The sequence below is a fragment of the Leucoraja erinacea genome, chromosome 20 (assembly GCF_028641065.1).
Source record: "Leucoraja erinacea ecotype New England chromosome 20, Leri_hhj_1, whole genome shotgun sequence".
Taxonomy (NCBI): Eukaryota; Metazoa; Chordata; class Chondrichthyes; order Rajiformes; family Rajidae; genus Leucoraja; species Leucoraja erinaceus.
Window position 1 is genome coordinate 33151060 of NC_073396.1, and position 27079 is coordinate 33178138.

General features: G+C 42.8%; 1 protein-coding gene across 4 annotated transcripts in view; it reads right to left on the bottom strand.

Moving 5' to 3' along the window:
• Positions 1–27079, bottom strand: part of mrtfba (myocardin related transcription factor Ba) — a 181328-nt gene that overhangs the window by 56257 nt on the left and 97992 nt on the right. For all 4 annotated transcript variants that reach the window (XM_055651834.1, XM_055651835.1, XM_055651833.1 and 1 more), the window contains one exon: positions 8378–8443. In XM_055651834.1, coding sequence (XP_055507809.1) covers positions 8378–8443 — 66 coding nt within the window. The remainder of the gene's footprint in view (positions 1–8377; positions 8444–27079) is intronic.

Genomic DNA, 27079 nt, shown 5'->3' on the forward strand with positions numbered 1-27079 from the left:
CCCGCGTTGCGGGATTGGGCCCAACAGGTCCCATTTGGTCTAGTATACTATTAAAAGTCTCGTCTTGTTTGTCTGTTTGTCTGTGATCTCAGGAGCTACGCCAAATTGGTACACAATAGCGCAAATGCTTTTTGCAGAATCTTACTCAGCTTTTCCCTGAGGTCGTTTTTATCAAGTTTCTTCACATTTAATGTTATATTTCACGTTATTGATATTTAAAGTTTTAAAAAAGCCAACTTTGAGAATAACTGACTGTGAGAGATAGACTTTTCCAGCAGCTTCCAGTGATGATGTCACAATAGCATCTCACACTCCTCCAATCACAATGGGATCTCATTTACACACGCTGCCGTGAACATTCCGACAACCGATAATGACTTCACAATGTGATCTCTGCTGCCAATACACAAGGTAGGAGAGTTGACGGAGTGGAAGATGGGAGGAGAATAAATGTTATTTAAACATTGTCTTTAGTGGGGGAATGCGAAAGGGGAGAGGTGGGTGAGGGAGTGAATGAGGGTAGGGAACGCGAGGGAAGGGTGACAGACAGACAATGGGATCAGCAGCTTCGTAGGGAGTACGGAGAGAGTGAGATTCCCCTTGGATGCGTTGGGGGAACGCAACCCGTTCCCCCAACGCATCCTTCCCCCCACCACGCGGGAACGATGCGTTGGGGGATCGGTTTGCGTTGGGGGAATGGGTGAGTGATGGAATATTACGTTTGGGGAAACGGGGCCCAATGGGTTAGGGAGGGGAGAGGGGTTATGGAGGGTGGGAGGGAGTTACGGAGGGTATGCAATGACTGAGGGTAGGGGAAAGGAGAGGGAGGGATAAGAGGAGTGGAGGGAGTGTTGGGGATGAGGGAAAATGAGCCGCGCCTGCGCAGTTGTGGGCTATGAGTGAGTGGTGGAATATTGCGTTGGGTGAACGGGTTACGTTGGGGGAACGGGTGACTGGCTCCCGGGGCGCCTGTCTCCGGGGTGAGCGGCGACGCCGTGCTTGGGGACCAGCCCTCCTGTGTGACGCCCCCTCCCCCCCTCCCGCATTGGGGGATGGGACACAACGGTTCCCACTGGGTCTAGTAGAGAATAAAAACAATGTAACGATCCTAGACGCTATTTATACTTTCTGGATCTATAATAATAACATAAACCTTTCCGTGATCTTGTATAGGCCGCGTAATTATGTCTAGCACCTACTCAAATTGGCACTATTAGGAACTTATCCAGAATGCTAAAATGTTTTGTGTAAGAAGGAACTGCAGATGCTGGTTTAAACCGAAGATAGACTCAAAAAGCTGGAATAACTCAGCGAGACAGGCAGCATCTCTGGAGAGAAGGAATGGGTGATGTTTCGGGTCCAGACCCTTCTTCAGACTAAAATGTTTTGGTTGTTTGTGCACATTATAGATACTTGCTGACTTAATAAGCGAGTTCGGTATTCTGACTTTGCATGCCCAGGTCATAGGCCATTAGCTATAAAACAGTCTTGGCAACGGTGATGCTGCATTGTGTGCAGGCTTGCGTTTCGTCCATAGTCGGGTCGGGGTCGGCTCTCCGTCGCTGCGGGTGCTGTTGAATTACTGCTGGGCAGTCCCCACCCCCTCCCCAGTGTCCCGCCCCTGTCCGGAGGTGTCCGTGGTGGCCCTGGACTGGCGGGGCGGCCCTTGACTTGCAGCAGCTGGCTCCAGCTCGGCTTTGCCGGCTGCCCTCCACCTCCACCCCCCCTCTCCTCAGTCCGACATCGAGAACCTGCTGAAGGTGGGCAGCTGCCGCCCCTACTCCTTTAATTGATGGCTGAGTGAAAAATAATGACGTTGATAAAGATTCAGTAATATTTAGATTGCTCCTGTGTCATCCAATGTTACCAGGCCATCCTTAATACACATTTTAATTTAAATTTTGGCATAAGCCATTTTATTGGTCAACTAGAAATTAGATGCTGCTCCTCAGCAAACATTTGTCTCATGTCTGCAAATCACAGCGAGGATTATACCTCATGTGCACAAAACAGAGAATGTATGTACATGGGATTGAAATGCACTTGCAAATGTTTGGGAACTCAAGCATATTTTGTGATACAATGCCACCATAACCAGCTAAAACTGCATGGCTACTCATTTTAATCTGTTATATACCAATTCTGCATGTTCAATACGAGATGGAATGCCGTGCCAATTATTTTAATAATGCTCACATGTATTTGCTCACAAAAGTTAGGTTCTTAAATCATAAATAATAATATTAGATCATAAATAATAGTACAGGTGCACAACCTTTTATCCGAAGATCCAAATAACGAAAACCTCCGAATAGCGACATTTTTTCGGTCCTTGAAGAAAGGTCCTTGAAGACGTTCACCGAGGGCGGCCCGCAGAGGTGACAGCGGAACCTCCGGTCGGTCCTCGAAGAATGGGGAACTAAATCCCCATTCATAAAAGAGAAGGTGAGGGTATATTGCGCGGGAGGGTTAATAATTGACAATATGCTGCTACATGCCAGCTGAGTTAAAAAGTTCCCACGGTAGACTCACGATACACAGTGTGTCGTGAGTCTTGCGTGGGAACTTTTTAACTCAGCGTGCAGGCAGCAGTAGATTGTCGCTCCCTTCAGTTTCACCCCACCTACACCCCTCTGCTTCCCGGCCATGTGTGTGACCCCTTCCCTCCCCTCTCCAGCTCCCCGCTCATTGCACCGGCGCGGGGGCTTTGTACTGTCTTCACGTCGCGATGCTAGCAGCACCGTGCCAGTCACCGGAGACGTCAGGACCAACGGAACACCGACCCCCAGGCCCACTGCAAGCACGGAGATCCCAGAGACCCACAGCCAGCAGCAACTCCAGCCCAGCCCCGTTCCAACTCCAGAGGAACACGCTCCCCGTATGGGCAGAAGCTGATGGTGTGCAAGGGGTACGTCTTGTTCTTGGGGTCGCGCAGCTCAGGCTGTGGACGAACTGCCACTTGTCGCCATAGCGGCCCATCGGGGAGCGGATTCCTCTGGAGTTGGAGGGGGAGGGGGGTATTGTGCTGTTTGATCGCCCCCTACTATTCCAGGGACAGGGAGGCAGGACGTTCACCGAGGGCGGCCCGCAGAGGTGACAGCGGAACCTCCGGTCGGTCCTCGAAGAAAGGGGAACTAAATCCCCATCCATAAAAGAGGTGAGGGTATATTGCACGGGAGGGTTAATAATTGACAATATGCTGCTACCTGCCCGCTGAGTTAAAAAGTTCCCACGGTAGACACGATACACAGTGTATCGTGAGTCTTGCGTGGGAACTTTTTAACTCAGCGTGCAGGCAGCAGCAGATTGTCGCTCCCTTCAGTTTCACCCCACCTACACCCCTCTGCTCCCCGGCCATGTGTGTGACCCCATCCCTCCCCTCTCCAGCTCCCCGCCCATTGCACCGGCGCGGTGGCTTTGTACTGTCTTCATGTCGGCGATGGCAGCCAGCAGGTCAGTGCAGTCACCGGAGATGTCAGGACCAATTGGACGTCGACCACCAGGCCCACCGCAAGCACGGAGATCCCAGAGACCCACAGCCAACAGCAGCCCAGCCCAGCCCCGCTCCAACTACAGAGGAACCTGGGTTGCGGATGACGGGGCGCAGCTCGGGGCATCGTAGGGGCCCATCGAGGAGCGGGTTCCTGTTGGTCCTGACGTCTCCGGCCAGCTGCTATCCTCCGGGAACTGTACCGCCCTTGCAGGAGAGTGGGGTTGTTTGCAGTTGCAGAGGGAGGGGGCAAGGGCGGTACAGTTCCCAGTCTCAGCTCCAGTCCAGGGGGGTGGCCGGAGACGTCAGGACCAACGGGACAGCGACCCCCAGGCCCACTGCAAGCACGGAGATCCCAGAGACCCACAGCCAGCAGCAACTCCAGCCCAGCCCCGCTCCAACTCCAGAGGAACACGTATGGGCAGAAGCTGATGGTGTGCAAGGTGTTCTTGGGGTGGCGCAGCTCGGGCTGTGGGCAAACTGCCACTTGTCGCCGTAGCGGCCCATCAGGGAACGGATTCCTCTGGAGTTGGAGGGGGAGGGGGGTATTGTGCTGTTTGATCGCCCCCTGCTATCCCAGGGACAGGGAGACACAGCGGCTTTTTAGACTGGTGGGCAATCACTTCCAAAGTTCTGCCCACACAGTCAGTACACCTCTCCTACACTGCATTTCATACAAACATTTATTCTGCAAGAAAAAACGACATTGAAGACTCAAACTCGCGACCGAGTAACTGCCGGGATCAAGGCGCAAACTCGCGACCTTGCGGATATGAGCCGAACACTCTACCACTGAGCCAGCCATTAAAATCTACGCTAAATAATTTCCATTCCGAAGACCGACAAATTCTGAATTACGAAAAGTGTCTGGTCCCAAGGCTTTCGGATAAAAGGTTGTGCACCTGTATTACTGATATGGATGAAAATCTGCAAAATAATAATCTGGGCTCTAGATGGAGAGAGAAAACTGGAGAGCCATTTTGGGTCAAGATTTTAATTTGTTTTATAAAAAGGTTCATTTAAAATACCATGCTCCTAGCATCATTGGCCACTGCAGCATGGGTTGACTAAATAGTTATACTGGTACTTCAATGTATCTGAAAAATCTTGAGAAATGGAAGTGTTCTTAATACTGACAGAAAGTGCAGGAAGGAACTGCAGACGCTGGGTTACACACAAAATACTGGAATAACTCAGCGGGACAGGCAGCATCTCTGGAGAGAAGGAATGGGTGACGTCTCGGGTCAAGACCCGAAATGTTACCCATTCCTTCTATCCGGAGAAGCTGCCTGTCCCGCAGAGTTACTCCAGCATTTTGTGTCTATATCCTGGAGTGAAAGTACTGCCTTTTAACACGAGGTAGGTGCTTTAAATTATGAAGCACTCTCTGGATTCCCAACCCACAATCAGTCAAGATGGAATTTATCTGCAGGATGCCACTGCTAGTGACCTGTGATTTTTACTGGCAACATCAGTGGGAGGAGAGGTGCGAAAGCAATTGTGGTCATATCCTGGAACGGTGTAAATATTAGGTGGAGATGAAATGACTTCCTGTTAAAGAAACAGGGAGATTGTTGATTGCCCTGACAAAGATTGTAGAAGAGGAGACACCGAAGTAGTGTGCAATCTGCTTGTTTTAGAAATTGGAAATAGCTCATGAAATCATTTGTTTTAAGAATCAAGGGAGCATGAAAATATTGTGAATTCCTTCATAACAGTTAGAGGGAAACTGTAAATTCCACTGACACAAGTAATTAGCAGAGTCCACAGGCGTTCCTGTCTGGCAAGCAGTTCAAACAGAAGGAAACCACAGGCTGCGCTTGGACTCTCACACCTTGACAATAACTCTCTGGTGTTTATAGTACAGTGCCCTCCATAATGTTTGGGACAAAGACCCATCATATATTTATTTGCCTCTGTACTCCACAATTTGAGATTTGTAATAGGGAAAAGCATGTGGTTAAAGTGCACATTGTCAGATTTTAAGGCCATTTTTATACATTTTGGTTTCACCATGTAGAAATTACAGCAGCGTTTATACATAGTCCCCCCATTTCACGGCACCATAATGTTTGGGACACAGCAATGTCATGTAAATGAAAGTAGTCATGTTTAGTATTTTATTGCATATCCTTTGCATGCAATGATTGCTTGAAGTTTGCGATTCATGGACATCACCAGTGGCTGGGTGTCTTCTCTGTGATGCTCTGCCAGGCCTGTATTGCAACCATCTTTAGCTTATGCTTGTTTTGGGGGCTAGTCCCCCTCAGTTTTCTCTTCAGCATATAAAAGACATGCTCAATTGGGTTCAGATCGGGTGATTGACTTGGCCACTCAAGAATTGACCAATTTTTAGCTTTGAAAAACTCTTTTGTTGCTTTAGCAGTATGTTTGGGATCATTGTCTTGCTGTTGAATGAACCGCTGGCCAATGAGTTTTGAGGCATTTGTTTGAACTTGAGCAGATAGGATGTGTCTATACACTTCAGACTTCATTATGCTACTACCATCAGTGTTGTATCATCAATGACGATAAGTGAGCCAGTACCTTCAGCAGCCATACATGCCCAGGCCATAACACCCCCACCACCGTGTTTCACAGATGAGGTGGTATGCTTTGGGTCTTGGGCAGTTCCTTCTCTCCTCCGTATTTTGCTCTTGCCATCACTCTGATATGTTAGATATCTTCGTCTCATCTGTCCATAAGACCTTTTTCTAGAACTGCGTTTACTCTTTTAAGTACTTCTTGGCAAACTGTAACCTGGCCATCCTATTTTTGCAGCTAACCAGTGGTTTGCATCTTGCAGTGTTGCCTCTGTATTTCTGTTCATGAAGTCTTATGCGGACAGTGGCCATTGACAAATCCACACCTGAAGAGTGTTTCTGATCTGTCGGACTGGTGTTTGGGGATTTTTCTTTATTATAGAGAGAATTCTTCTGTCATCAGCTGTGGATGTCTTCCTTGGCCTGCCAGTCCCTTTGTGATTAGTAAGCTCAACAGTGCTCTCTTTCTTCTTAATGATGTTTCAAACATTTGATTTTGGTAAGTTTTGGCTGATGTCTCTAACAGTTTTATTCTTGTTTCTCAGTCTCATAATGGCTTCTTTGACTTTCATTCGCACAACTTTGGTCCTCATGTTGATAAACAACAATAACATTTTCCAAATGTGATGGAAAGACCAGAGGAAAGACTAGGTGCTGAGAGCTCTCTTATACTGCATTAAGGAGGCATTTAAACACACCTGAGCAATTACAAACACCCGTGAAGCCATGTGTCCCAAACATTATGGTGCCCTGAAATGGGGAGCACAATGTATAAACACTGCTGTAATTTCTACATGGTGAAAGCAAAATGTATAAACTTTATTAAAATCTGACAATGTGCACTTTAACAGCGTGATTTTTTCTATTACAAATCTCAAATTGTGGAGTACAGAGGCAAATAAATAAATGATGGGTCTTTGCCCCAAACATTATGGAGGGCACTGTAACTGGGCAACAGCCTGCCTTTTGCTGCAGCCCCATGTAGTGTGGGTTTGGGAGTTTCATTTTCAAGATTCCCCAACATGATCCTTTCCTATCCACCAATATGGCGAGAAAGAATTAAAATCAACAATCTAGTTGGAGACAAGGGGGAAAATCAACTCCTTAATGAAAGATAACGACAACATTTCCACTTCTGATGTATTCAGAGAGAGTCATAGAAAGTTGTCTGTCGACTTGAGCACACCACAAAGTTCTGGGATAACAGCAGTTCAGGCAGCATCTGTGGAGGAAATGGATAGGAGACAGTTTGGGTTGGGACCCTTCAGTCTGAATTTTTAAGTTTTGGCCTCATTCTATTTAGTTCCAACAATTAGAACAGCAACTTCCATTTTAAGAATCAATGTAAAACTCTTATAATACGGCATCCTTGAGGCTTTGGTGCTCGACACTGATTTTTCGGACAATTGGAAGTTTTCCTCCTCTTTGTTCCCTAACACATTTTTAATATATGTTAAAGTCCACAGTTGCTGCCTGATCTACTGAGTTACTCCAACACTTTGTGTTTTGCTCAAGCTTCCAGCATTTGCAGTTCCTAGCTTCTCCAGTTGTCTACAGATTAGTTGCTACAGTAGACAATTAGGGTGGAGAGAAATTAAGTGTGAAAAGAGGTCTAAAACTTTTCATTGTAACAATACAAAAATTATATATACTGTATGCAAGAAATCAATCTTTCTGTGAATGGAATCCAATCTTTTACAATATTGTGCATTTGTACCAGTGCCTTTGCTTCTTCTTCGAACTCTTCTTGCATGATATTGTATTCACAATGAACGTGTATTGATTTCCTTTATCATGTGTTGTATCACAGGATGCTATAAATGTTCTCTTCTCAAACGCAACAAAATACCACCATTCATCAACAGAATAACCTAATTGGAACGTATCTTATAAAAATATTTCATGTTTAATGGAATTCTTAATTACATTAATGAATGTAAAAAACAAGTATACACCATGAGTTTTCAGCTTTGAACACGACCAAATATAAATTAAGATATAACTTAAATGGCTGCGTATCTACAAGTTTGCCAGCTATGTAAACAATGACAAATTTATGAAACACTCTTTGTTTTATACAACACAGATCTTTGCTAGTTTGGAAAAATTATCGGTAACAAAAACAGGATATCCCGCCATTATCTGCAGTGCGATTAGTAATAACACTTTTGACAGTAACCTTTAAAAGACATTAAAAGACTTACTGCTTCAGTAAATGGGGCAGAATCTCAGAAGTTTATATTGAAATCACACTCTGCTTATAAAATCACATTTGTAAGGCCTGTATTTTATATTTATTGTATTAAAGCTTGTATTTTATATTTATTTCCAGAATGTTGCTTACGTGGCATGATCCCCTGGTCCACCAGCTGTTCTCTTGTCCGTCTCTGCTGTAGCCTTAATTGAAGTACTGCCAGGAAAGGAAGAACAGAAATACTAAATCAATAAAAGTAAACAGACTAGTGCCGAGACTTAAATAACATATCACTAGCAAGGTGCATGGAATAGATAACGAATTCTGGATCAGTTTCTCTGATCACTGTTCAGAGTGTTTATTCACAAGGGATTAAATAATAGGATACACCTGCCAAACAAGAGTGGTTGCTTTCAAATAATTAGCAGAATTGTTGAGTTGATTAAAGTAAGTAATTTTTATTTGTATCGCACTTTTAAATCAAATCACGTTGAAGCCAAAGTGCCTTACAGAAAAGAAATCAGATTATCATACATCCATATAAAAGGAAAAAAGAAAAAAGACACAACACACTATAGAACGTAACATGAATGTCCCCCCACAGCAGAATCAACACTTTCCACTGTGAGGGAAGGCACCAAAAAGTCCAGTGCTCCTCCTCTTAGTTCATAGCTAAAATGAATGATGCCCCCAGCCTACTGTTTCAGCAGCCTGAGGGGTCTCGACCCAAACGTCACTCATTCCTTCTCTCCAGTCCCACCTGCCTGTCCCACTGAGTTACTCCAGCACTTTGTGTCAAAACCTGTATGTCTTGAGTGTGGGAGGAAACCAGAGAAAACCCACGCAGGTCACGGAGAGAACGTACAAACTCAGTACAGGCAGACAGCACGCATAGTCAGGATTGAACCCGGGTCTCTGGCGCTGTAAGGCAACAACTCTACTGCTGCACCACCGTGCGGCCCTATATATCATTTCACATTATTTATTTACAGAACATTAATTTTCAAGTTACTACTTTGCAAGTTAGCTGTAAGTTTTTGGAGACACAAGAAACTGCAGATGTTGGAATCTTGTGCAAAAAACAAGGTGCGTGGGTCAGACAGCATCTGCGGAGGGAACGGACAGATCACATTTCAGGCTGGGACCGTTCTTCCAACTCTTCTACAGTCTGAAGAGGGGTTCCGAACCAAATCAGTGTCTATCCATTCTCTTCACAGATGCTGCTTGGTCTGCTGAGTTACTCCGTCAGTTTATTCAGTGCATTTTATAGTGGGTATGCACTGCAATCATGGTGCCATACCAGTGGGGAAAATCAATAGGGCATCAACCCAGTGGGCTGCGTTGTCCTGGATGATGATCTCATCCAAGCAAGCCATCTTATTTCTGACCGAAGATAGGCACAAAGTGCTGGAGTGACTCAACGGGACAGGCAGCATCTCTGGAGAAGAAAGATGGATAACGTTTCGGGTCGGGTCCCTTCTTCAGAGGGAATTGGTAAGAAATGGCCAGAACCAAGCAGGGCCGCAACAGATGACCATGGAGTGGTGGAACCCATTATGGCCCATATTTGGCTGGGGAAGAGGTGATAATGAAGGGATACACACATTATTTCTAACCGTTGGCTTGTAGTTGATGGCAAAACTTTGTGGTGTGAAACTAGGTGTATTAGTCACCACCGTGACGCATAGGCCACAACTCAAACACCTCTGGTATAAATATGGTGTAATAATATTCTTCAGATATTTAGTTTCCAATAAACACATTTAAGGATGAAACTTGATGTGCTTCTGTTAGTATAGCTGAAAATGTAATTACCACCAAAATCTTAATTTGTTCACCCATCTGCAAGCAACGACACTTTCAATAATTGTAAATAATTTTAAAAATACTATGCATTAAAGAATCATAAACTCGACCTAGAGTAAAATAATTAGTAAATTAATTGATGGATTTTTATAAATTGTCCTGTCGTGTCCTGGTTTTGAAGAAGAAATCTTTAATTATAAGAGCTTATTCAAAAGTCTGTAATCAGGCACACCTCAGAGAAACCCAGTGGAAATCATATCTGGAGATATGTCTAGTTTTGTGTGTAATGACACCATCCAGTACAATGCTTTTAGATCATATCATGCAGACCTACGGAAAGAAAAACTGACATTTGTAAAGGGTGCAAGGATACAACTTGAAACTCCTTGGAAAAGCCACAATATGGTGTAAACCTTTGACCACTGATATGATAAGAGGTACTGCAAAAGGATGCAACAAAATATTTGAGACTTTGTTCAAAACTCGAGTTACCGAACAGCTTTATAACTGATAAAAAGCAGAATCACAAGCTCTCCGATTGAAGTTTACAACATCATGAAATCACTAGATTTCTTGCAGAAAATCAATTGGAAATTTATCCTGTAATTCGTTTTTCTTCTCTGCACTATGGAGTTCCACCTCCAGCATTCTCACCTCTCCCTGATTTCATTTTCCACTGAATTAAACATGAATTTAACATTTGGGGGGCACATAATAGGATGCCAAACCAGCACCAGCTATTCTGCTTTCTTGCTGATGTTAAATTTTACCTCATTGATTAGGGGGTACATTCCACCATTAAAAGGTAAAACAAAAACTACAATGAAAAACAAGTACAGGTTGTCCCCAGGTTTTGGCAGTGTTCCGTTCTTGAGAACCATTGTAAACAGAACAATTTGCATGCTGGAAATGCGGCTGTTAATCGAGTTCCCACACAGTAGAAGATGTCTCCAGCCCTGCAGCAGTCGGCAAATCCTTCCAGTCTGTCTCCCAAACACTTGTTCATATGCTCAGGCCACACATAAGTTGGGCATCTGTGAATTGGGTAAGTCCTGTACTTTACACCCAGAGTGAAAAGAAACGGCAACATACGAGCTTCCATGTCCTAATATTGCTGAGCTCTATAAGCAAGGTGCAGAAAAGGCAAAGGCAGTAATAAACCCACGTAGAGTTACTGCTACACCAATTTACAATGTTTAATGTTGCTAATCCAAACGTTGTAGATGGATCATGAAGTTACTCACTGTCAAGTATTTATGTCCTCAGTTTACGGGCATTTTCCTATTTAAAGAAAATTGAATGGGCAGACTTGCATGACAATCTTTGGTAAAAAATAAGTCCAACAGTTGTCAACAAGACTGCTGATTAAGATAGTGTCCAACTGCAAATCCATGTAATCCTGTGAAATAATTCAGCCCACACGTATTCAATATTACAAAAACAGGAGTTAGATATACTGTGGCAAATACCTCAATTCTGTACACGGATTTCAGTGAAATATGTTTCAAAATGATTAAAAAGCACAATGCTTCAAATAATAAAAGGCACAAAGTGTTGGAGTAGCATCTCTGAAAAACAAGGGATTCTTCTCCAATCTTCAGAAGGATTCTAAACCAAAACGTTGCCTATCCATGTTCTTCAGAGATGCTGCATGACCCGCTGACTTACTCCAGCACTGTGCGTCTTTTTTGGTAAATTAGCATCTGCAATTCCTCGTGCCTAAAATGCTTCAGATGATAGAAATCTGAAAAATATAGCAAAAAATGCATGATATATTCAGTCTGTTTGGCGGCTTCTGTGGCTGGAGGCATGGTAGCAGAGAACAATGAGAGAAAGGAAACACAGACAAAGACAGAGAGCCAGATACGAAAAATGATGAAAGATCATGATTAAAGTTTATTGTCTTGAAACATTAACTATGACCTACTGTATATTTGTTAACATTTTAAAGACATATTTCACAGGCCCGCACTGTTAAAATCAAGATTGATACATTTGCAAACCAGGTTATAAATTCATGTGATAGGTGCAGAATTAGGCCATTTGGCCCATCAAGTCTACTCTGCCATTCAATCATGGCTGATCTATCTTTTCCTCTTAACCCCATTCTTCTGTCTTCTCCCCATAACCCGTCAGGTACTTTGAGCCAAAACTGAAATTTTTATTTTAAAGAAAACATATGTTTTTGCCGTCCATCACGGCTTTAGCAATTCCAAAGCACTTTGCATTCAATTAAATACTTTGAGTAAAAAATAAATCACTCTTTTTAAGCACTGTTTTTATTTATAGTACAGCACAGAAATCAGAATGTAAAAATCACACAGTATGCTGACATTTACTCAACATAATACAAATATGTCATGCTGGAAAGAGTGCAGAGAAGATTTACGAGAATGGTGCCAGAACTTAAGGGGCTGAGCTATCGGGAGAGGTTGAGCAGGCTAGCTCTTTATTGCTGAGAAAAGGCTGAGAAGTGATCTTACAGAGATGCATAATCACGCGAAGAATAGATAAGGTGAATGCACATTCTTTTACACAATGTAGGGGCCTCCAAAACCAGAGGACACAAATTTAAGATGAGAAGGGCAAACCATGGAGCAACTTTTCACGCGGAGGATGGTGGATACATGGAACGAGCTGCCAGTTAAGCTAGTTGAGGCAGGTGTTATAACAGCATTTAACAGATATTTGGACAGATACATGGATTGGAAAAGTTCAGAAGGATATGTGCCAAACATGGGTAAAAGGGACTAGCTTGGTTAGCATGGACGAGTTAGGCCGACGGACCTGTTTCCATACTGTTTGACTCCAATAGTGCAGCTCCTCCAGTAGGTTTTCCCTGGTTAGAAATATTGTAATTTTCTATTACGGTATTATCAAATGATCAAATACAGTATACAAGTATTCTACGATTTCCAAAGTGGATTATGATCTGGGACAATGTTTCATTAGACAAAAAAAAACGGCAAATTGAAAAAACATTTTTGATGCATTCCAGAGCCCCAAATTGTCAGAGGCAGAGTTGTGAGTGGAATTTGGATAATTTTGTTGTTGGTGTGTCTAAGAGTGTTTTGGAGTTTCTTGACAGTGAAGATAAAGGTTCTTCCTGCTACTGACAACCTGGTTTGAAAAGAAATCCTTCACAAGAGATTGTGGGCCAAATGCAGGCAAATGGGACTAGCCAAGTACGTCGACTTGGTCGCATGGACAAGTGGGTCGGCTTGTTTCTGCACTGTTTAGCGCTATGACTCAAGTCAGGATTATTGCTGAATATTTACTTTTTGCATTTGTTCTTGGACGTTTCCTCCCATAAAGTGTCGAGTTACCCACAATGTTCCATTTGTTATGATGTTTACCTTGTAAAACAAGACTACATCAAATAATGTTATTAGTCCAAAGGCTCTGGTGACTACCGAACAATTCCTGGTGATTCCACTGGGTCATTGGATAACTTTGATTTTTCTGATTTCCCTCAGTATGCCTCCATTTGTCACTTTACTATCATGTCAGTCTCTTGCTGGCTACTGAAAATTTGACAACTTGATTTTGTTCTTTACGTATAAATGTCGTGATGCACCCCTTCCCCCACACTGTTCTTGATGTTTTTTTTGTTTCTGATAAAGAATCATAAGCCTGCAACATTAGTTCTACTTCAATCTACTGAAGCTATTTCTGACTGTTGAGTGCTTCTAGAGATTTCAGTTTTTGTCTAAAATGTATGCAATTTTAAACAAAAAGGCTACATTTAAATGAAAGGAGGTACCTAAGGAAATTGATGGAAGCAGTGCGAACCTCAGGAGTATTGATGTACAGAGTGATCTGAGTTCATTACGTTCATTACTCCCTGGAAATTGTGACACAGGTGGATAAGGTAGTGAAGAAGGCATTCGGCATGCTTGCCTGCATAGGCTGAGGCATAAGAGTCGGGTTATCACATTGCAGCAGCATAAAACGTTAGGTAGGCCATGCTTGGAGTATTGTGTATAGTTTTGATTGCCACAGGGAGGATGGGGTAGCATTAGAAAGATTGCAGAAGAGATTCACCAGGACGTTGACCAGAATGGAGGGCTTTAGTTAAAGAGGGACTGGATAAGATTTATTCTCAATGGAATGTAGGAGGCTGAGGGGAGACCCAGCAGCTGTTTATAAAATTATAAAGGGCATAGATTATAACAGTCAGAGTCTTTCTCCATGGGTGGGGGTGGGGTCTCAAACTGAAGGGCATAGTTTTCACGTGAAAGGGAAGACATTTAAAGGAGACCTGACAGACTTTTTTTTAATATAGAAAGTGCTGCTTGCACTGAATAAACCACCAGAGATAGTGATAGAGACAGATACAACCATGTGAGGAATGGGGACTGACATAGATATTTTCATAAAATGCCATTGAAAGAAAGCATATATAATTTCATGAATAACACCATCCTCCAAAGTCCATTCACGCATCCCTCTCATCCAGCCCTCTGACAACATTGGCGCCAAGCCTCTTTACCATCTCTTTCCCACATTTGCTGCAGAATTTTGCTGCTTGGGAATCTCACACAAAATCGACTAACATTCCCTTTGCACAACAATACAGCTTAATGACTTTGCTGGAACTGAAGAATTTTTAACCATGTATAAACACCCTAGGGTTTCGGACCGAAACATTACCTATTTCCTTCACTCCATAGATGCTGCCTCACCCGCTGAGTTTCTCCAGCATTTTTGTCTACACCGCCATTAATGTTTAGTTTTAGTTTAGAGGTACAGCATGGAAACAGGCATTTCGGCCCACTGTCCATGCCGACCATCACTAGTTCTATGTTATCCCAATTTCACATTACTCTTTACACACCGGGGGCAATTTACAAAAGCCAATTAACCTATAAACATAAATGTAAATTTTCTTTGTTAATTTATCAAGCATTCAAATGAACTAGTCAAACATTTGTTGCCTTTCACAAATCACACTAGCTCTCTTCAATTGTTCATTGAATCAGCTGTGACTCTGTTGGCACATTTACGACAGAATCAGAATGTTTGGGTTCAGGAGTCAAGAGTACTTTATGGTCATGATGTCCCAAAACGGAACAATGAAATTCTTACATGCAGCAGCACAACAGATAGATAAAGATAGCACTTTGTAAACACCACAATAAACACCAAGAAAATGTTTAGCATATACTAGACCAAGTGGGACCCTGTTACACGAGAGGCCTGGTTCCCCAACGCAATATTCCACACTCACCCATAGCCCTCACAGAAGGCCTGGTCCTCCAACGCAACTCGTTTCCCAACGCAATATTCCACCCGTTCCCCCAATGCAAGCTGTTCCCCGAACGCAATATTCCAGCACTCACCCATAGCCCCCAACTCCGCAGGGGCGGCTCATTTCCCATTATCCACCCTCCCTCAATAATCTTTTTTTTAAATCCTTGCTGCCAGGAATATAAACAAGGGATTGTAGCTTTTGTAGCAAAAAATTGTAGCTTGCAATTGCACTTGCTGGGGCTGGCAGGACTCAGTGTCCTGGGATAGCAACATTGTAGCGAGCAGGGCTACAATCCCATTGTGACATCATAGCTGTAAATGCCAGTGCAGAGGGAAAACATTTTTTCTCAAATTGGGGTTTTGTAAATTAAAAAATGTGAATAACTTGTGAAATATAACATCAATCTGAATGAAACTTGATACAAACCACCACATGACAATTGTGAGTAAGGAACCTGGTAGGTTCCTATACCTTCTTTCTGATTACAGGAGTGGAATAAGAGCATGGCCAGGGAAGTGTGGGCCTGCGATGATGCCGGCTGCCCTTTTGAGGCAGTGACTCCTGTAGATCTCTTCAAAGATGGGGAGTTCACTACCTCTGTTGGACTGGGCAGTGTTCGCCATTTTCTACAATCTTCTTCGATCCTGGGCATTTGAGTTGCCGATCCAGGCCGTAATGCGACCAGTCAATGTACCTATAGAATTACAAGAGTGTATTTGTTGCAAAATCGAATCCTCTCAATCTTCCAAGGAAGTAGGGATTCCATTCAAGTTCCACTATAAGATACTCAATACAACACTGAGCAGATGCTGCATTGTCATATTTACTGTTGAAATGAACTACTACAAGTTCTCTTTGGTAAAGATGGTCCAGAACCATGGTCACAGTTTAAGAATAAGGGGTAGGCCATTTGGGAATGAGATGAGGAGTTGTGAATCTGTGAAATTATCTGCCACAGAAGGCAGTAGAGGCCAATTCACTGGATGCATTCAAGGGAGAGTTAGATATAGCTCTTAGGGCCACCAGAATCAAGGGATACGGGGAGAAAGTAGGAACAGGGTACTGATTCTGGATGATCAGCCACAATCATATTGAATGGTGGTGCTGGCTCAAAGGGCCGAATGGCCTACTCCTGCACGCATTTTCTATGTTTCTATGTTTTTTAAGGTATATACAATTTTGATGACCCAACCAATATTTACTTTTTATCTCACTGTTATATTAAGGGGACCTGCTAGTTTAAAGGTCCCTGCCACTCCATTGCAAGAATGACTATATGTGTCTTTTTACAATATTGCACACAGAATGTGACAAATGGGGTCAATTTTAAAATTCCTTCAAAAAAGTTGACAAGCACTTTATTGGGTTCATCACTAACATAGTATCAACAACAAATATAAGAAAAGATAGCATATTGTTGGCAAGTTTTTGAAAATGGCATCAGAATACACAAATACATGTTGTGCAACAGTTGTTGTGTGGTGTCCATCAGTGACCTGGTTGGCACAGTAAGTGCACGTATTTCTTATTCCTTTCTGTGTTTATGAATACCACATGGAACAATAAAATTGCAAACACCATTTCCACATCATTCACCTGATCATTTAGTAGAATACTGCATCCATCTGAGTAGACACCGCAACACGCGTTACACAAACCTTCTTTGACACTAAAAGGTTTGTGTCCCAGAAAACGAATGTTAGATTATTAGTGAGCACCAAGCATTTTTACCACTGTGATCTAAACGGTACATTACCTGATGGATTTGAGCTATCGATGGCCAATGATTCGTCAGATTGTTTGATTTGGGCTGATTCTTTTGGTAAATAAAATGTCTCCGTAACGGTCGTTACCATATAACCATATAACAATTACAGCACGGAAACAGGCCATCTCGGCCCTTCAAGTCCGTGCCGAACACTTATTTTCCCCTAGTCCCATCTACCTACACTCAGACCATAACCTTCCATTCCTTTCCTGTCCATATACCTATCCAATTTATTTTTAAATTATAAAATCGAACCTGCCTCCATCACTTCCACTGGAAGCTCATTCCACACAGCTACCACTCTCTGAGTAAAGAAGTTCCCCCTCATGTTACCCCTAAACTTCTGTCCCTTAATTCTGAAGTCATGTCCTCTTGTTTGAATCTTCCCTACTCTCAATGGGAAAAGCTTGTCCACGTCAACTCTGTCAATCCCTCTCATCATTTTAAAGACCTCTATCAAGACCTCCCTTAACCTTCTGCGCTCCAAAGAAGAAAGACCTATAGAATAAAGTTACGGAGCTTCCCGAAGTTGACACGAAGGAAAGAAGTTAGCGACTTGGTCCGTACAACAGGTAAACAAGGGACAGTGTGTTGCCAAGTTGAAGGCTGGCTAAGTTTCTTAGTTTTGATGACCAATTTTAATTGATTTTAAGAAGTCAGAAAATATACCGTAAATGGTCGTTGCATTTTTGACACCATGATGTTTTTGAAATATTAAATTGGAAAATAAGAAAAATAATTAACTCACCCAAAGATCGCTACTATCATAGGATGTGGGTGTTTGAAAAGCATTAGAAGTTTGAAGCCTCCGTGGTTTAACTTATGGACACACCGACCGCAATAACGGTGGCTGTGACTATGGACACCAAGCACAATGACCGTTACGGGATCTTTACTGTACCTTTATGTTACTGTATTTTTCTCCTGGTATTTATGAAGGTATTTCCCTAGATCATTATCAAAACGTATATGTATGAGGGGCCATATGAAGTTTATTTATGAATTAAATATTCATGACTAAATGTGGCAGAGTTTTTAATGTCACACTTTGTGTCCAAAATGGCAGGAAAACAATGAAAATTTGTCTGTTATGAAAAAAATATTTTTGACTTTTCGGTCTTGAAGTTATCTAATTTATATCTGCTATTTATAAGGTTTCACATGATGGGTAGATTTTTGTTAAGAACAGTGTATTGGTGTAAAAAAGTGAATATCGCCAAAACAGATCCACAGAAGACGCCATTACCGTAGCTCTCCACTCTGTGCTGAGCCATCTGGAGCAGGGGCAGAGCTACGTCCGGATGCTCTTTGTGGATTTTAGTTCAGCCTTTAATACAATCATTCCGGACATTCTCATTGGTAAACTGGTCACTCTCGGCCTCCCCACTGTCACATGTGCCTGGATAAAGGATTTCCTCACTAACCGGCCCCAAACTGTGAGACTCGGCCCCCACCTCTCCTCCATTCGCAGGTTGAGTACCGGTTCCCCACAGGGCTGTGTGCTAAGCCCCCTCTTATACTGTCTCTACACCTACGACTGTAGTCCGGCCCACAACAACAACCGCATCGTCAAATTTGCTGACGACACTACTGTGGTCGGACTTATTTCAAAGGGAGACGAGGCAGCCTACAGAGAGGAAGTCCTGAAGTTGACAACCTGGTGCTCAGAAAACAATCTGGCTCTGAACACCAGGAAAACAAAAGAGCTCATTGTCGACTTCAGGAGGCACAGCACCGACTTAGCCCCCCTACACATCAACGGCGAGTGTGTGGAGAGGGTCAACACCTTCCGGTTTCTCGGCGTCCATATCGCTGCTGATATCTCCTGGACAGACAACACGACAGCGGTCATCAAGAAGGCTCAGCAGCGGCTGCACTTCCTGAGGGTCCTCAGGAAGCACAACCTGGACTCTAACCTGCTGCTGACCTTCTACCGCTCGTCCATCGAGAGCCTGCTGACATACTGCATTACAGCATGGTATGGCAGCTGCACCATGCCAGACAGGGAGAGGCTTCAGAGGGTAACCAGGACAGCGCAGAGGATCATTGGCTGCCCTCTCCCCTCCCTGATGGACATCTACACCTCCCGCTGCCTTAGCAGGGCAAAGAAGATCATCAAAGACAGCTCCCATCCTGCGTTTGGACTGTTCGACCTGCTGCCCTCTGGAAGGCGCTATAGGTGCATCAAATCCAGGACAAACAGACTCAGGAATAGTTGCTTTCCGAGAATTATAACTACTATAAATTCAAATTCACACATGCACTGACTACACCGCCCAACACGGACTTCCATCTGTATATATGTATATATGTATGTAGCGCCGCAGAATTTGTGCACCTATCTCCCTTCTGTTTTTTGTTTTTTCTGTTTCCTGTTTTTTGTGCTAAATTGTATGTATGCACTGAGTACGAGCAGCTTTCAGTTTCACTGTACATGTATAGTGACAATAAATGGCATATCTAAATCTACTAATCTAGTTCATCAAAAACTCTCCAGTATTGTAAAAAGACACATATTTTAAAATTACTTTGTTAGACTTTAAAATATTCTAATTCATGTCTTTACTTGGAAAGTCATTCAATAATCAAGAATAGAAAGAACAAAGAAAGTTTGTTTTAATAATGGTTTATCATAACATCCAAAGTGTTGAAGTTACATTGATAAAATGCATAATTTCTCCTTTTTCATTTTTTGGTGTAATATTGAGTACAATGTTATCAAATGTCTAACCCTCTGTCATTTCTCTAACATATGAATAAGGAGCACAAGGCTTTTCAACCACTTGAGCTTACTCTGCCAGTCAATAAGATCAAAGCCAATTTGCCTATTTCAGTAATTCAAGGTGCATTGCATACATACAATATTATTTTCAATGAAGCAATTATTTTAAAAACAATTTCTTTATCTTTTACTATTAATGGATAAGTTCCCTCAGATCATATTATATACCACTTAGAAAGGCGGATACAAATTTGCCAGGAACCTTTAAAATTATAATAAGCACCACAAGCATAATATCTAATACAACATTAGGTCTGAATAAAAAGCTTTACAAAGATTCCAAAGCTGAATCTCCATCACACAATTATTAAATGGCAATTCAATAAACTGAGAAAATGAACATTGTTATTTCTGTCAAACCTCTTCATGGCAGTTACTTGGTTCCCAGATGCTTCATAAAGCCTGTGGAAGTATCAATTACAGGAAATCCTATATATTTTCCTTAGATCAGAATTTCTGCGACCTTGGCAATCTCTGACCATAAGGGCGAGCAGGAAACTTGCTGATATGTTCTTGCTCCTGGACCTGGGAGGTCTGTGACAGCAGAGCAGAGTAAGGAACTATTATTCCGCGGTTGTTACCTCTCCTGGGTTGCAAAACTGAATTAAAAAGTCTACATAATTATCTTGGTATTTGTCCAAACATTGTGCTTCCGTATCTTTAGAATCGTAAGTTATACAGATGAAAAGACACAAAATCCACTGAAGCAAATAATCTGCCAGTGTAGACATACTGTCTACTTCTATCCTATCACAAATCATTGCCATTAATGGTGCATCTGTTAGTAATTTGTCTATTTTTGGAACAGCGCCTACAAACATAAACTGAGAACAATACTTCTTTAAAACTTGTTGAGACTAAACTATAGCTACTCAACGTGGAGCGTTCTGTGGTCAATGTTGTACTGGAGTTGCTCATTCAAAATCTGGGCCCATTTGAGATGAGAGAATACGTTTTACTACTGGCAACTATTGTCCATTTAGGCAGAGAATCAACATTTGAATATCAGCTGAACTCTCAATTGTTGCAACGAGCCAATGGGTTCTTTCTTCTTTGCAAATAAATAGGCTTAAACTATTCCAGATAGTTTGATAAAGGATTCGGTATTTTTTTAAGTTATTGGTTTAGTTTAGAGATACAACTCAGAAACAGGCCTTTCGGCCCACCGAATCTGCGTCGACCAATGATCACCCATGTACTAGTTCTATCCTACACACTCGGGACAATTTACAGAAGTCAATAAGTCTTTTTTCTAATAGGCGGAAACTGGAGAGAATGTAGAAACTCCGTACAGACAGCACCCGTGGTCAGGATCGAACCCGGGTCTCTAGTGCTGTATGGCAGCAACTCTACCACTGCGCCACTGTGCCACCCCAGTTACAGTCATGGTTTGATAGTTCTGAAGACCATGGTCAACCCTTTTTGTGTAATCAAAACTCCAGCTTCAGTAAAATGTATGCTTGCTGAAATGCCCAAAATAGTTTTCAGTTACTGTTAAAACTTAAATACGAAGTATTTTTCCAAGATGATTAACACAAGAAAATAAAGAAAATCAGTAAACAACAGTAGACACTTCGGTTAACACATTTCTGGTAACACTTCATTCAAATAACCTATAGTAAGTAAATTATTGTATAATTTATGGAGATTGACGTCCAAATTGCCTACCAAACTGTAAAGATCAAATTATTTTTAAATAACAGCAGGCCAGATAGCAAATGGAGATTAAAAAAACAACAACTTTTAGACAGGAGCCCATTTTTCAAATGTTACATCTGATTTCTAACTTCCGCAGTATTTTGCTTTTGAATACATTTTGAAGTTAAATGACTGCTTTCTCCTACTTAGACAGGGCATTAGCATTGAGGTTGACTTGCATCCACTCCAGTTTTGTGGGTTCTGGGGTGGTTTCTTGAGGCAATATGAGAACTGCTGAAACTCTCAAAGATATAACAAAAAGTGCCTGGGGTGGGAGCGGGGTTAGTTTGTTTGGTATATTCCTTCCGCTGCTGTTGCAGACTTCTGTGTGCTCTTTGAGGTACAGAATACCATTCTGAATCATGTTTCTGCACTTCAAAAATTATGGGGCAGGCATTCCCAGAAAGCAAAGATATTTATTCCAAGGAGACTTTGGACACATCCCCAAATCCCTTTTAATCGTAGCCAACTAAGTCTAACTAGCACCATGGTACTGAATATGTTGGTGAATTTGGAGGAATTTCCCGACTCCCATTCCCAGTGCCATAAGGTGCCTGCTCTAAATAGTTCAGGTATCAGCAACAAATAGGAGGGCACTGTCATCAGCTTCATTGTGAGTTTTGTGCCAGATCTTAAGTCTTAATCCTCAAATGTCATTTTCCCCAACAACCAAAGGCCACATTGGTGTCTCAAAAGCACTGATGAATTTCATAGCGTTATGTGTCCTTGCTGAGTGGTGGCAAGAAAATGCAGATGCTCGAATCTTGAGCATATTTTCCAGTGTCCTGCTGTGAGCCTTTATTCAGATTCAGATTCAATTTAATTGTCATTGTCAGTGTACAGTACAGAGACAACGAAATGCATTTAGCATCTCCCTTGAAGAGCGACATAGCAAACGATTTGAATAAGAAATAAATAATAAGTGTCCGGGGGGGGGGGGGGGTGGTGATTGGCAGTCACCGAGGTACGTTGTTGAGTAGAGTGACAGCCGCCGGAAAGAAGCTGTTCCTCGACCTGCTGGTTCGGCAACGGAGAGACCTGTAGCGCAACCCGGATGGTAGGAGGGTAAACAGTCCATGGTTGGGGTGAGAGCAGTCCTTGGCGATGCTGAGCGCCCTCCGCAGACAGCGCTTGCTTTGGACAGACTCAATGGAGGGGAGCGTGGAACCGGTGATGCGTTGGGCAATTTTCACCACCCTCTGCAATGCCTTCCAGTCGGAGACAGAGCAGTTGCCATACCATACTGTGATGCAATTGGTAAGGATGCTCTCGATGGTGCAGCGGTAAAGTTCACCAGGATCTGAGGAGACAGATGGACCTTCTTCAGTCTCCTCAGGAAGAAGAGACGCTGATGAGCCTTCTTGATCAGAGTAGAGGTATTGTGGGTCCAAGAGAGGTCATCGGAGATGTTGACTCCCAGGAACCTGAAGCTAGAAAAAATGCACCTCCTCCCGTTAATGTGGATGGGGGTTTCCGTGCCGCCTCTGACTTCCTGAAGTCTACAAAGTATTGTTACTTTGGTGCATTATCAGCAGGTTGGTAGAGGATCTTCATCTTATGGACGTTGAGTACAAGGTTCATGCTCCTGAATGCTTCAGTGAACAAATCAATAATGACCTGTAGTTTTTAGTTTTAGTGATACAGCGTGGAAACAGGCCCTTCGGCCCACCGGATCCGCCCTGACCAGCGATCCTCGCACATTAACACCATCCTACACCCACTAGGGACAATTTTTTTTTAACATTTACCAAGCCATTTAACATACAAACCTGTATGTCTTTGGAGTGTGGGAGGAAACCGAAGATCTCTGAGAAAACCCACGCAGGTCACGGGGAGAATGTACAACTCCGTACAGACAGCGCCCGTAGTCGGGATCGAACCTGGGTCTCCGGCGCCACGTTCGCTGCAAGGCAACAACTCTACCGCTGTGCCACCGTGCTGCCCGTAGCTCGACTTCTGAGCATACATGTACTGCAACTGAGTTTCAGGTGAATGAAAATCAAGGAAATGTGCATGTTGGAAATCAGAAACAGGTTGGGCCCCAATTGTTTAGAGAGTGGTCACTCCACATTGAATATTACCCCAGTGGCACTGAAGATTAGCTCTACCTTTGGAGGCAAGGTGTGGTAACAAAGAATGAAGTGTTGGGCAATGCCGTTGCCTTGCCCGTCCATGAAATGTGTCCGTCTGGAGACCCACTGGTTAAAATTGTGGCTTACGCACCACCAAAAAACAGATGTAAAGCTGAGATCAATTTTGTGGGCAGCAAAAATTGAGAAGGATTTTACAGCCTTTCCTGATTAACGGATTCAAAGACTTTAGTGAGGTTAAAAAAGGACAACTATAGTGGCTAGTGCTTTTTCCTGCATTTTTCTTGGATGTATCTTCACTGTAATGAAAACTTAATTATGTTTTCTGGATAGGCACAAACCACACTGTGATTCACAGAGCAGCTCTTCAGCCACTGAGAAGAGGTGACAGAGAACACTGACTTTCCCTAAGATGCACCAACAGTTGGACTTGTCTCCTATCTTGAAGGTGATACACTCAGACACTGGAGAATGTAATGGGCCTGTCCCGCTTAGGCGATTTTTCAGCGGACTCTCGGCGACTGTGAAGTTGCCAGCAGTCGCCTGAAAAACTGGGAACTGGAACGGCGACTGCCAGGGTGGAACACACACACACACACACAAATAAATCTCTTCCTTCACCAGCCCGTGTGTATAATTCCTTTAGAGAGAGATCCCCCCCCCCCCCCCCCCCCCTTTGGTGGCAAAAACAAGGGGGCAGATTATTATCTCAATGGGGTTAGGTTAGGTAAGGGGGAGGTACAGCGAGACCTGTGTGTCCTTGTACACCGGTCACTGAAAGTTGGCGTGCAGGAACAGCAGGCGGTGAAGAAAGCTAATGGAATGTTGGACTTCATAACAAGAGGATTTCAGTGTGGAGTAGAGAGGTTCTTCTGCAGTTGTAAAGAGCTCTGGTAAGACCACATCTGGAGTATCGTGTACTGCTTTGGTCTCCTAATTTGAGGAAGGACATCCTTGCGATTGAGGCAGTGCAGCGTAGGTTCACGAGATTGATCCCTGGGATGGCGGGACTGTCATATGAGGAAAGATTGAAAAGACTAGGCTTATATTCACTGGAGTTTAGAAGGATGAGGGGGCTCTTATAAAAACATATAAAATGATAAAAGAACTGGACAAGCTAGATGCAGGAAAAATGTTCCCAATGTTGGGCGAGCCCAGAACCAGGGGCCACAGTCTTAGAATAAAGAGGAGGCCATTTAAGACTGAGGTGAGAAAAAACTTTTTCACCCAGAGAGTTGTGAATTTGTGGAATTCCCTGCCACAGAGGGCAATGGATGCCAAATCACTGGATGGATTTAAGAGAGAGTTAGATAGAGCTCTAGGGGCTGGTGGAATCAAGGGATATGGGGAGAAGGTAGGCACAGGTTATTGATTGGGAACGATCAGCCATGATCACAATGAATGGCGGTGCTGGCTTGAAGGGCTGAATGGCCTCCTCCTGCACCTATTTTCTATGTTTCTATGTTGTATGGACGCAAAATGCTGTAGTATCTCAGCGGGACAGGCAGAAATTCTGGATAGAAAGAATGGGTGGCGTTTCGGGTCGAGACCCTTCTTCTCATCATTAAAATTAAAAAAACATGACTGAATACTAATGGACTTTTATTATACGTGGTTTACAGCAAAACAAATTGTTCAAAAAGGTAACTGAATCAATTTTCCAGGGCAGTAGTTATCCTCGGACAATTAAGTAGTTCTTCCAGAAAATACACAAGCTTTAAAAAAAAGTGTATCCAGGTCACATAGATTTTCACACACATGCCTGTGACATTTGGCATTTAATTAAAAAAAACATTCATGGGATGTAGGCGTAACTGGGTTCAGCATTTATTTTCCATCCCTAGTTTCCTTGAACTGATTAGATTGGTTGCTCAGTGTCCCATATCTAGAGTCACATACAGGCGGGCATATTTCCTTCGCTAGAGAGCCATAGTGAAACAAAGATGCACTTCGTCTTTATGAGATATAAATATTACAAAAAAAAGTACCAAATATGTATTATGACTTTTTTTATATTCTGTTTCCTGAAATTGCCATGAGGCCTTACAAGAACTGCAGAGATATTTTGTATTATTAAGGAAAATCGTTTGGGTGTATGCTAAGCAAGTTTCCAAGATAAATTGAGAAAACATTCCGATTTGAAAAGAAAATGATGAACGCTGGCAATCATCAAATTTTCCAAAAAGTAAAAAAGAGTGAAATGGATTAATGAGAAGTGGCAAACTAGTGTCACTTAGTTAAACTTACATTTCTGAGTAAAAGCATGTGGACATCCTTTACAACACTGGCGGATGATGAGAAAGACTTCTGTTCAGATCCAATGGGTTTTAAGTGAACATAACACTGAAACCTGCTAAACAGGGCACAGTTTAGAGCTTTTTTTTTTAAACTTAAAGCAACAGGTTTGCATCAAATATTTCTGTTGCTAATATTAATTTTAATAGATGCAGCTATAATTTTATCATGGAAAAATGGTCTCATTAATTACTATGTGTAAGAAGGAACAGCAGATGCTGGTTTAAGCCTAAGATAGACACAAAAGGCTAGAGTTACTCAGCGGGACAGGCAGCATCTCTGGAGAGAAGGAATGGGTGATGTTTCAGATCGAGACTCTGAAGAAGGGTCTCGACCTGAAATCTCTCCAGAGATGCTGCCTGTCCCGCTGAGCTTTTTGTGTCTATAATTAATTACTATAATAGCTCCAGCAAACTTTTACGAATTTAAAAATAAGAGGCTTTAGGTCAGCACACCTAGATTTCTTTGTTATTTTGTTTATTGCTTGTTTAAACAATGTGAAAAAAAAATACCGAGTCACAGTCAGTCTTGAGGCTGAGCTGTCCCAAGGATGTAAAATCGGCTCCTAGAATTCTAGGTAGACATATAATGCTGGAGAAACTCAGCGGGTGAGGCAGCATCTATGGAGAGGAGGAATACGCGACGTTTCGGGTCGAGACCCTTCTTCAGAGTCTGTTCCTCCAATTTGCGCTGTGCCTCACTCTGGCAATGGAGGAGGCCCAGGACAGAAAGGTTGGATTGGGAATGGTAGGGGAAGTTGAAGTGCTGAGCCACCGGGCGATCAGGTTGGTTAACACGGACTGAGCGGTGGTGTTCAGTGAAGCAATCGCTGAGCCTGCGCTTGGTCTCGCCGATGTAGAATTCTACATAGAATCTTCGCGATCAGGGAGAATATGAAGTATACGTATTTTTTGCTTTGATAAATTATTTTGAATAAGTATTCGAACATACTGATTTTAACTGCAAATTTCCAAATGATGAACAGATTTACCTGCAGCATTACGCTAAGGCTGAGATGACTGGTCATCACCAAACTCAATGACCATTGCTCGTGTTGTTATGACTACAGCCAATGAAGAGATTTCTCTTCAACTTCATCAATTTCAGTTTTATCGGGCACCCTAAATTAAGACATTTAATTGAATGGATTCTTAATGTA